At 36.5% G+C, this 12,218-nt stretch overlaps 2 protein-coding genes across 5 annotated transcripts in view; one reads left to right on the top strand and one right to left on the bottom strand.

The window, feature by feature from the left end:
* OSBPL10 (oxysterol binding protein like 10) overlaps nt 1-12,218 on the top strand; it is a 287,316-nt gene that overhangs the window by 215,329 nt on the left and 59,769 nt on the right. The gene's annotated exons all lie outside the window — the stretch shown is intronic.
* The window catches only part of STT3B (STT3 oligosaccharyltransferase complex catalytic subunit B), an 81,399-nt gene continuing 76,747 nt past the window's right edge, over nt 7,567-12,218 (bottom strand). For all 3 annotated transcript variants that reach the window (XM_036332835.1, XM_036332836.1, XM_036332837.1), the window contains one exon: nt 7,567-9,193. In XM_036332835.1, the coding sequence (XP_036188728.1) occupies nt 9,113-9,193 (81 nt within the window). In that variant the 3' untranslated portion in view covers nt 7,567-9,112. The remainder of the gene's footprint in view (nt 9,194-12,218) is intronic.

Raw genomic sequence — 12,218 nt, 5'->3', positions numbered from 1 at the left:
GCTCTCTATTCTATTCCATTGCCTGTGTATATAGCATCTAGGTTTGTGTAAGTACACTATACGATTGCTCGATAAAATCGCCCAATGCATTTCGCAGAACATTTCCTTATTAAGTGTTGCGTGAAAATAGTTATTTTCTTTCTGGTTAACAGAGAGATTACATATAACATGCTAACGTTATAACAACCCATTTAAAATTAATACCAACACTCAATCACATATAAAATGTTTTCTAGTTCCACCTCTCTGTTGACATTACAAATTGTATTTTTATATATTGTGTACCCATTAACAGACTTATAATTATTTTTCTTTGAAATCCTGTAAAAGAAAAAATGTTATGGCTTTGAGTTTGTCTAATGCCTTTCATTTCAACTTGAAAGATTTCATTTCTTGCAGGGCAAATGTAGTGGTAATGAAATCAGCTTCTACTTACTTGGGAATTGCTTAATTTCTGGTCATCTTTGAAAGACTATGTTGACAGGTATAGAATTCTTGATCCCAAAAACTTTAATTGAGCTGAGTGTCTTATGGGAGCTCCCTTTTACGTAATTGCTTTTTCTCCTCACTACTTTTGAGATTCTCTTTGCCTTTAATCTTTGGTACTTCAATTAGGATGGGTTTTGGTGTGCACCCCGTTGGGTTCATTTTCCTTGGAACTGTTTGCTTCCTGGACTTGTATGGTCTGTTTCCTTCACCAGGTTAGGGATGCTTTCCATCATTTCTTCTTTTGGCAACTATGATACAAATGTTGGTATGCTTGATGATGTACCAGAGGTCCCTTAAATTCTCATCACTTAAAAAAATTTTGCTGTCCTGATTTGGTGTTTTCTACCATGTCTTCTGCATTGCTGATTTAATACTCTGCTGTAGTCTTCATTTCCCACAGGTCCTTTTTCATGGTTCTCTCTCTTTGTTGAGGTTCTTGGTGAGTTCATCTATTCTTTCCTGAAGTTCATTGAGCATCCTTATAACCCGTACTTTGAACTCTGTATCTGGCACACTGCTTTTATTTAGTTCCTTTTTCTGGAGTTTTGTCCTGTTCTTTCATTTGGGACATGTTCGTGTCTTTATTTTGGCTGACTCCATGTTTGATTTTATATATTAAGTAGATCTGCTACCTTTCCCAGTCTCAGCAGAGTGGCTTTATGTAGAAGGTGTCCTATGAGGTACAATCTACCTATCACCTAAGCCAGGTGTCTCTTGTTTGCTGTTGGCATGTCAGTGGGTGGGGTTGATCCCAGGTGCACTGGCTATGAGGACCGGCCCTGGCGACAGCATATGAACTGTTGTGTAAGGGATGACCCCATGCAGCAGGAGCTTTAATGGGGCTGAGTTCACCCTTCAGGTGTGTTGTTTGTAGAGTTGGTTGGTGGTGCTCTAGTGTGGTCTCCTGCAGGCCACTGGGTGTTTTGGGAACTTTACTCTGGAAAAAGGCTCAGGCCACATAAGTCAGGGTCGCAGGTAATCACCAGAGTGGAACAAAATGGTGTTAATGGCTGTCTTTAAATGTCTTTATTTTTCCAGATTTTCCTCTGACTTCTCAGAACCTTAGATATTCTCTTGTTCCTCTACCCCCATTTCTTGCTAAAGCATCTCCAGGTCCATAGTCTCTCTGCAACTTTTCCAAGCCTGAGATCTGAGCCAAGTTAAGTGAAACAGAGATCAGGTCTTCAGGCAGCCCTAGACACATTAGAATGCTATAAGTAAGTGCTCTGCTCCGTTATTTGAGATAGGTCACTTAGGAGATAGGTGGCTGCTTTCTCCCAACCATGCTACACTGTGGAGGGAGTGGGGCAAAAATGAATATACTTTATACCCTGACATTTCCTATTATTTTCGAATGACTTTTTCTTCAGTGGGCATTTGTTCAGTTGCAATAGACCACTGATTTTTTTTTCTAGAACCCTTATAACACAAGCACAGTGGAAAAATCAAATCACTGCAATAATTTTCCTTATTAACCAAAATCCAACTCCAATAAGAATCAGGTCATCCCTGAGGAGCGAGGGCTCCCAGCACCACATGTGGCTCCCCAACCTGGGCATCAGTGCTGGGAAGAGGAGTCTCCATAACATCTGGCTGTGAAAACATGTGGCGATTGTATCCAAGCGAGACAGAGTGCTGCTAGAGTCTCAATCAAGGGGCCAGAAAACAGGCTTGCTTGCTCACTAGCACTGGGGACAGCACCTATATTGGCACCAAGGACATACACAAAAGCACTGAGTTGGCTAGCTACAGCGTTGAGGGTTGGAAATGCTAGCAGGTATCACTGTTCTTTTGTTGAACCCTTCCTCCATTCAACCAGCAGTCACAGGCGCCAAATCTCTGCTCTCCATTAACCTGGCTAACACTGTACACCTCGCTCTGGTAATTCCCTGAGGTCCTATCCTACTTGCGCGCCTGGTCCAAGCCACCTTTCCATCCACATAAGCAACCTGCTTAGGTTCATGCTTGTGGACTTTCCTAAAGTCTCTCAAAGGTCTACCAACCCCAGACAAGCACAGCTGGCCTTGCATGTCCTGTACCTCTTGCCAAGCAGAAGTGACAACCAGTCTCAACTAGCACTGAAACAACAAGCTATCCCCAAGTCTGGCATAAGCAATGACAAGTCTTGGCCTGGAACTGTGGTTAGCTTCAAGAGGCCCCAAGCCCAACACAAGCAGCAATGAACCACAGATTGTGAGGTGACCATACATCCTCATTTGCCTAAGACGTGTGCCTGTATTCCCAGGGTAAATATTAAAAGGCCACTGAACAAAGTTGTGGAACTACATTACCTGACTTCAAGACAATGTGGTACTGGTGTGAGGACACACGAATGAAATAGAGACTTCAGAAGTAGATCAACACAGTGTGTTTTCTATAGTGGTACCAATTAAATGGGAGAAATGTCTTTTCAATAAATAGTTTAAATAAAATAATAAAACTCACCCTGGCCAGGTGTCTCAATTGGTTGGAGCGTCCTCCCTTACACTCAAAGGTTGTGGTGTTAATTCCTAGTGAGGGCACATACCTAGGTAGCAGGTTCAATCCTGTCAGAGCACATACAACAGGCAACCAATGTTTCTCTCTCTAAAATCAATAAACATATTCTCAGGTGAGGAATAAAATAAAACCCATTTCAATTAATACATTAAAAGGCCTAGAAATCATTCCCATATAGTCCAAAGATATGAAATGGTAAGTCTCCCACTGACATAGGTCTCTATTTTTTATATTCCTATAAACCTTAAAAAAAGTTGAGGAGGGAGAAGACAAAAATGTATTCAGTAACATAAACTCAATGGATGCGTTTAATACCGGATTAGTGATACCGGGTAAGTGAGTCAATAGAATATACAGAATGGAGAGGGATACAGCCAACAGAGGTCTAATTATGCTTAATTAGATCTTAGAGGAGAGCAAAGAGAGAATGGGGCAGAAGCAATATTTAAAGAGATGGATGAGAATTTTTAAAAAATCCCAAATGAAACAAATCCAAAGTTGGATACCTTAAAAGGATAAAAGAAACCACGAAAACATCTTAAGAATGCTAATTGAACACTATTACTAATCAGAGGAAACAGGCTTTAACAAAAAGCACTACTGAAAATAAAGTCTGATATTTCCCCCAAAAGTTCAAATGTACATATACCTGATATGGGTTCAAAACATAAAAAATTGAGAGTTCAAGAAAGAATAGGCAAATCTACATGATTACAATACATCCTTTTTAGCAAATAACAGAACAAGCTTCAGGGATGTGGACACACAGAGGATCACAGCAAATTTTAACCATTTTCAAAGGATTAAAATCAGTGTCTGACTACAATGTACTTAAGGTAGACATTAATAAAGGAATAACTAGAAAACCACCATATTTGAAAATTGAGAAACGTGAGCTCATGGTTCAAATAAGAAAGTACAATGAAGTTAAAATAGGCATTAACTAAATGATAGTTTACAACAAAATTTGTTAGACTGGAACTTAAATCTTTTAGTGAATGTATGACTTTAAATTCAGATATTAGGAAAGAAAAAATCAACACATTTAAGTAAAAAGAACACTTCTCCTTTAAGGAAATAAAAAGAAATGAACACAAATTGATAAATCATACTATAGAAAATGTCAACGAAACCATAAACTGTATTTTGAAAGAAAAACTAACAAAATTGATAAAAACTGTGAAGGAAAATGAGGAGCAAGGTAATGAGAAGAAACAAAAACGGATGCAAGAAGAAAAATAGAAAACCAATTTTAGGAATGAAGAGGACATCAAATGTGAAATATCCAGACATTAAAATAATCATTAAGTGATATTAGCAGTAATTTTACATTAATCTATTTGAAAATTTAGGTGAATGGTCAAATTCCTTAAACACTTACCAAAACTGACATAAGAAAAAACCAAAACAATCTGTGTCTCTAAAATAATTGAATATATTAAAAACATTTGCACAAAGAAAAATAAGACACAAATGGTTTACACCAGCAAATTCTATCAAGCACTGATCATTAGTCCAGGAATGCAAATTTAGTTTATACTGTGAACAAAAAGTCTCTAATTCATTATGTTAACAGAATACAGGAGAAAAACCAAAATCATCTAAATAAATTTTAAAAATTACTTGATAAAGCTTTTTCATGATAAAAAGTTATTGGCAACTGTGAAAAATATGTTCTCAATCTAATCAAAGATATCCACAGAAAAATCTACATTAAAACACACTTAAAGGTGAAATACCAAAAATTTCCCATGTGAGAGAAGAAAACAAGGATGTTACCTTTTCTACATGGTACTATACTGGATGTCCTAACCAGTGCAGCAAAGGCAAGAAAATTAAACATATAACCATTAGAAATTAAACTGCAATTATTTCCCAATTAGGAAGGCATTAATAAAAATAATATGAATATATTAGGATGAGTTTAACAAATTATTGAACACAACCTCAACATATAAAACTAAACTTTCTATATACTGACAACTGGAAAATAAAATTTTATAAGGCAGTATTTATCAAAAGTAACAAATACCTTGTAATAAAACTTATGAAAGTGTGCATGACCCATTTAACAGCTATAAAACAGAAATTAATGATGATCTAGACCTCTATAAATCAAAGAATATACCATGTTCATAGAAGACAATATTTTAAAAGTGCTAATTTTCCCAGGATAGTTTCAATGCCAATCAAAAGCCTGAAAAGCTTTCTTTTTCTTGTTACTGACAACTTTGTTTTTTTTCATATAAGTTTTAGAACCAAGGGCCATAAACAACCAAGATTTTAAAGAACATAATGGGGAGGGGAGAGGGACTTGCTTTTCCATATCTTAATTATATCTTCAAGTTACGTTAAGTCAACACACACTATGGAATACAACAGAGTCAAGAATACACTCATATTGATACCTGGTTTACTGCAGGAGTACTGCACAGCTGTAGGAAAAGGATGGTCTTTTCAATAAATGGTGCAGGGACAATTAGGTATACATATGCAAACCAAACAAAATCCTAAACAAAAAATTCACACTGCACTCAACAAATGAATTTCTAGGCTAAGTATAAAAGATAAAAACAAATCTGGAAAAGAATACAAGAGACTATCTTCACATCTCAGCTTAGGAAAAGAGCTTTTAAATGGGGGATAGGAATCTGTTGGCACACAAGATTGAATAAGACATTCAAGTAACGAAGAATTCCTAGGCATATTCTAAGAAATGACTCGTACTAATATAAAAAAAATCAACAGAAAATGGACTAGAACCAAAACCTTATAGAGGATTTCAAAAGGCCAACCTCATTGGTAACATAGAAAAGGAAAAACAATGAAAAACCACTGCTCAACTGAACAGAGGCAAAATTAAAGATTGACAAGGGCTGATTAGGATGTGATGAACAAAAACCTTCATGTTCTAATTAGCAGTTCTACTTTATTAGGTTAAAACTCACAAAATGTATGCACAGAAGATCCAAGAGAGAGGTAAAAATATGTATTTCTACATTTATCCATCACTCCACCTACCTCAATTGCACATTATGTGTAATATCCTCAAACTGAAAACAATGCAAAATATACATCAATGGTAGAGCGGGATGGGGGTGGACAACATATAAGGAAATACTTTCCACCCGTGAAAATAAACTTACAGTTGCGTGCAATATTCTGGATGAGTTTCACAAAAACTGAAGCTAGATTAAAAAATACTTGATTGCATTTGTATTGTTGAAAGAATAGGTGCAATTAAACAATATGTTTAGAGAGATATATTAAGCATTAAAATCAGAAATCAAAGTAATTACCTTAAAAGCAAGGATAGTTGAGCCTTGCATGGGGAAGTGTGACAGGCCCATGACTGGGAGGGGCTTCTGGCATGCTGGCACCATTCTGTTCTCCTGACTTGGGCTGTGGTTAGAGTTGCTTGATTTGTGCACACAAAGGTGTGTACATTTTTGTGTTCTCTGTCACACTTCACAATTCAAAAAAAGTTTAAAAGAAACAGTAGACATCATAACATTTCCTTACTGGTTTGTCAGTTTCAATTTCCTACATCTCAATTGCACTCTGCTGTTAAGTTCTATGTTTATCCATTACTCCACCTATCTCAATGGAATATTATGAACATCAAGGCAGATGTCTGACAAAACCCACCATTCAAGAAATAGCAACTGCAAGAAAATTCTGGAGATTGGCCACACAATAATGTAAATGTACTCAATACTACTGAACTATACATTTCAAAATGGTTAAGATTGTAAATTTGGTTTATATTACAATTAAAAATTTTTTAAGGCACAGTAGCTACAGATTTCATGCTCTTATTATAGCTCTTCAGCTATGAAAAGGTGCTGGCCTCTTGGCCATGGCCTAGTGACTCAAAGGAAGTAAACTACAAACGCAAAATCAATTAGGTAATAATGTAAGTTTCAAAACTGCACATTATCTTTGGACTTACTGCCTCACTGCCTGTAATTTATACTACGAAGAACTCAGCTTTGTTCAATTCCAAGATTGGAACAAAACCAAAAGCTATTGTATAGTCTAAACCTTGGAGGTCTTGATATTTAATACATCCCTCTGTAATGTTTGGTGTTACTGATCATACATGAAATGAATTTAGAGAGCTAAAGAATATTCTGAGCCAATTATCCTATATTCCAATGTGTTCAAACTACTATAATTTTGTTTTTCTGATACAAAAGAATCACAAATGCTGTTACATTATTCTGTTTCATTGAGGCAATCTATTGGACCAAAGTGGTGTTCCCTAAAACTGAGAGACCATTCCTGCTCTTAAAGAGAAAATTTTATAGTGAAGACTTGACAAATTAAATATTACAACTTTACGAAGCAAGGTTTTTGTTAAAGTCCTTAGGTGTTTCCCCCCTCACTAACCCATAAAGAGATTGTCATTCTGAGGCAAAAAGAAGGCAAAATAAAATGGTAGGTCAAAGTTGAACGAATCTAGCACTTTTCTATACATATTCTCTAAATAAAATCTTTGTAAAGTGATCAAGGAAGGAAGAGTGTGTTCAGTGCTCTTAACTCCTTTCAAAACAGATTTGTAAAAGACAACACACATAACACAAAATTTGAATTAACTTTATTTCCCCTACCATCAACAACTTCTCTGCATTGAATTTTAAAGCAACAAATTAAAATCCCCCCAAATGAACAAGTTATCAGAAATCCAGATTTAGTTACACTTTATTTGTGAAAATGTTCAGCCATCTGTAAAAGAACCATCATCTGGGTCAAAAATGAATTCTATAAATCAAAGAATATTCTACACTTTGGAAAAGAAAATCAGCAGTAACATTCTCACTGAATATTGTAAATTACACTTTTCTTCATAAAAGGTACATACTATTCTGCACTTCTCCACCAAAAGCAGTGGTGTAAGTTATGCTTGTTTGTATAAAAAAAGTTATATCCTGTGGCAGGAAAAACCCTTTCTCTTTCACGTTTACTAAACAACTGGAGAAAATGTTCAAGTCTATATAAAGTTGCCTATAAGGTGGAAAGTGAACATGTTCAATCTCCATTTATATTTTAGTGCATTTTTGACAACTGTCACATCTTTAAGTTAGAAAATTCCAATAGCATTACAGAGTGTTTCATCAAATGCTTAAGGGATTAAAACAACATGGAGCAGAGGACAAAATCATTGTGATAAGTGAAACTGTTATAAAATGAGAGAAGTCCAGGCAAAGTTTACAAATCCTTTGTCATTTTGAAATCAGAGATAATGAACTTTGTCCACTTTAAGGGTTTTTTCCTTAATCTTTTACATGTAAACATAGTGCTAACCTCAGTGCTGAGATACAAACCCCATAAACCCCATCCTGGTAAGCAACATTCTGTTCAGTTGCCATGATTTCCAAAGGATATAAATTTAGCCCTTGAATGAACAATGTATAAGATCCTGCTCTATAAGTACCTGGTGAAAACAACTGCTAACAGCAGCAATAATGTGCCAACATGAAAAAAAACTATTTGAATCAATTAGTTACTCAGAGGTTCATCTTTGAGACAGCAGCTGCTTCTTAGAGCAAACAGTAAGCAACAGAAAATGTGCATTTGATGAAACATTCTTTGCACTGGAGAAACATGAAAATAAATATAATTCAAAGAAGTATAATTACGTTTCTAATACCTCTTTCTCAGACCTGTACTAGTTTACTAGTGTGGTTCAAGGAGCTTGTATCACATTTTATCATTCGTAATTTATATATTGCTATTTGGGTAATTCAAATAAAATGCAGGTCTTGTAAAAGAATAAAAACATTAATAAGTATGCATGTGCCAGGGACCAAATTAGAGGGTTCTTTGGTGCAGTTAGTCCAAATTCTCAGATTTGAAGGATAATATGTACCAATAAAAAAAAAATCTGCTGTTAGATATTTACAGCAGTGCTCTGTCTTGCTTCACATTTATAAGTCGAAAACAGCTGTTCTCAATAAGCCAATTTTATTTTTTAAATCAGGCATTGCCAGGAAATTTTGAACATTAACCTGGATCAGTGATGGTTCTGTACCCTCTGTTGTTGTGAAACATGACATGAGCTAAAGGCAAAGACTGGTTCTCACGAGGACAACTGCTTCAAGTTAGGAACCAGAATAGTTATTTAAACAGTCTTCTTAGATATTTTCTTGCCTTTCTTAAAAACGAGCTTATTTTTAATGTAGCCACGCTTCCTTTTCGTAGTCTAAAAAGAAAACAGAACACATGGTGTTAGTGCAGGTTTCCTACAGATTAAAAAAATACACACACACGGTTTACTGCAACATGAGGAAAATTCTCTTAATAAGCACTTAGCTCTTCAACAGTGAGTACCACTGTCTATGCCAAGTATGCTGAAAGATCCAAGATAAACTGGAGTAGGTCCCTAGCTTTAAGAGAAAAGCGGTACTAGAGCATTCCTCTAATGCATATCACATACTCCTCCTCATCAGACGAATGAACCCCCACATCCCCTCTCTACTATAAATGCCTAGCTGTAATCATTTCCAGGCATGATAGAAATACTAAACCAAGGTATCAGAAAATGTTAATGCTGCTCCTGGTTTAGCCTCCAAGAATGAGCTGTGTGTCAGAAATACAAATTAAGTAACTTTGTACCTATCTACAAAAATTAAAAATAAAATTACTTGACACATTCTACAATTTAGGTAGAAAAATAGCATTTAAAAATGAAAAACAAAACAGAAACCTAACACCTAGGAAAAAAACACCCCATAACATTCCTTGAGTTTCATAGATCTTTTAAAAATAGTATTTTCTTAATACTTTCGGACCCCACTAAAATACTTTCAACACGTTTTCTGGTATAAAAACAAAAATTACTACAAATATGCTGGCAGAGATTAATGCAAAAATGTTTGTGATGTTAGAATCCTAAAAGATAAATCAGACAGTGTCTGCCAATCTGACGTATCCACAAATATTGATAAAAGCAAGTATTTTTTGGAAACAAGTAATTTAATGTACCATCAAAGCACTGGGTTAGCAGAGGCTGAAGACTCAAGAGACTGACCCTTCTATTCAATTTTCACATTTAAATACAACTCTTGGAGGAGATTTCAGAAACCTGGGGTACATCCTATATCGTGTACATTTATTTATGATGTTCAGTTTAAAACAATTTATAATTTTTTCTAACAGGGAAAAGAATAAGGCAAAATGCAATCCTTACTAAGGTTACAAAAATTTGTTGCTGCTAGCTTGGTTCATAATATATGTTATTTTATTTTAACTTACTTAAGGCAAAAAGTAAAAAATTTCAAAGGGCACAATTTTTAAAATTCAAACCAGGTCAAGGAGCTAGTTTCTTTATCATCATTACTTACAGATTTCGAACATCAAACCTCTTCTGCTAGATCATGCAAATGGCCCAGTTCTATGCAAAGTATGTAAAACTGGGCTGAGCCCTCAAAGTGTTTTCTTCTCTGTGGGCAGTGAGCCATGCCAAAAAGTCTTTTCTGTAGCCCTGTACTACTGATACTAGTGCCTCAGCCATGTCAGCTTTGCAGTGCAGGAAAACTACCAGAATGACTGCTGTACTCACACCCCCCACCCCCACCCCTAGAGTAATAACCAGGGTGGAGAAGAACCAACCAACCAACCAACCAGCATTCCTCTAGTGCTAGTACAAAACAGGTATAGAAAGCCACGGAAACTAGAAATTCAAAGTCCATGTGTTGGCTACTAGAATATATATTTTGGACAAACAAGACAAACTATAAAAAGAGATAAATTTGATTTATCTATTCACTTCTTTATTTGGGGGAATGATGAGAAGACAAAAGAGGTCAGGATTAAGAAAATTTACTATCATCAGACTAGTTCAATGGTATTGTTCTTCAGAAAAAGAAGACCTTAACTGGGCTTAAATGGATTAGGAGTAAACTGCCTTGAGACTAGCAGCATTTGCTTTAACTTCTGCACTGAGGTGACTCACCAGTTTCTCTTACCACATGCCTGTGAGAAACCAGATCATTTGATTTATCATTTGATGTAAAGACTACTAGTAAGTAAATCTGATATGACTAACATTGAGTGTCAGCTGTATGTGACATTTAAATACATCAGTCTAGATTTGGTAATCTGTATCTGGCATAGAAGTATTCATTTTAAGTTTCCATTTACATATCATACAGCTAATAAAAGTTTTTATTTACAGATCACACTTTTATAGTACAAACTGAAATAATCTGCATTCTGAATATATTTGAAATATATTTTAAACATAAAAGGATAATTGCTTCAATGACTTAAAATACAGTAGACCCCCCCTCCACCCCTATTCATGGTTTCAATTATCCTTGGTCTGAAAATATTAAATGGAAAATTCCAAATTTTATGTTATTCTGAGTAGTGTGATGAAATCTCGTGCTATCCACTTGGTCCCACTAGGTACATGAATTATCCCTTTGTCCAGTGCCTCCATGCTATATACATTCCCCACTTGTTAGTCACTTAGTAGCCATCCCAGATAACAGAACTATCATGGTATCACAATGCTTGTATTCAAATAACCCTCATTTGACTTAACAATAGTCCTGAAGTAGTGATGCTAGTAATTTGGATGTGCCAGAGAAACCTTGAAAAGCACTTTCTTAAGTGAAGAGGTATCCTATATAATGAAAGGCTAACATGCAAATCAACCGAATGTTGGAACGATTGGTCGCTATGGTGCGCACTGACCACCAGAGGGCAGATGCTCAACACAGGAGCTGCCCGCTGGTGGTCAGTGCGCTTCCACAGGGCGAGCACTGCTCAGCCAGAAGCCCGGCTCACAGCTGGCGAGTGCAGCGGCAGTGGCAGCAGGAGAGGCCGTCAGACATCCCCCAACGGCTCCTGAACTGCAAGAGGGCGCAGGCTGGGCTTAGGGACCCCTGCCCAAGTGCACAAATTTCATGCACCAAGTCTCTAGTATAAGAAAACAAAACAAAACATAGTTTATACAGAGTTTGTGGTAGGTACTATATGCAGTGTCAGGCATCCGCTGGGGGTCTTGGAAGGTATCCCTCAAGAGTAAGGATAGTACCAGGGCTACATTAAAGATTTTTGGCATGGCCCTTGCTGGTTTGGCTCACTGGATAGAGCACTGGCCTGACAACTGAAGGGTCCCGGTTTTGATTGCAGTCAAGGGCACATGACCGGGTTGCGGGCTCAATCCCCAGTGTGGGGTGTGCAGGAGGGAGGCAGCTGATCAATGATTCTCTCTCATC

This window comes from Myotis myotis, unplaced genomic scaffold (genome assembly GCF_014108235.1).
Source record: "Myotis myotis isolate mMyoMyo1 unplaced genomic scaffold, mMyoMyo1.p scaffold_m19_p_13, whole genome shotgun sequence".
NCBI classification, from domain to species: Eukaryota; Metazoa; Chordata; class Mammalia; order Chiroptera; family Vespertilionidae; genus Myotis; species Myotis myotis.
Note: the sequence above shows the minus strand (reverse complement) of the source record. Positions and strands in the feature narration are given on the sequence as shown.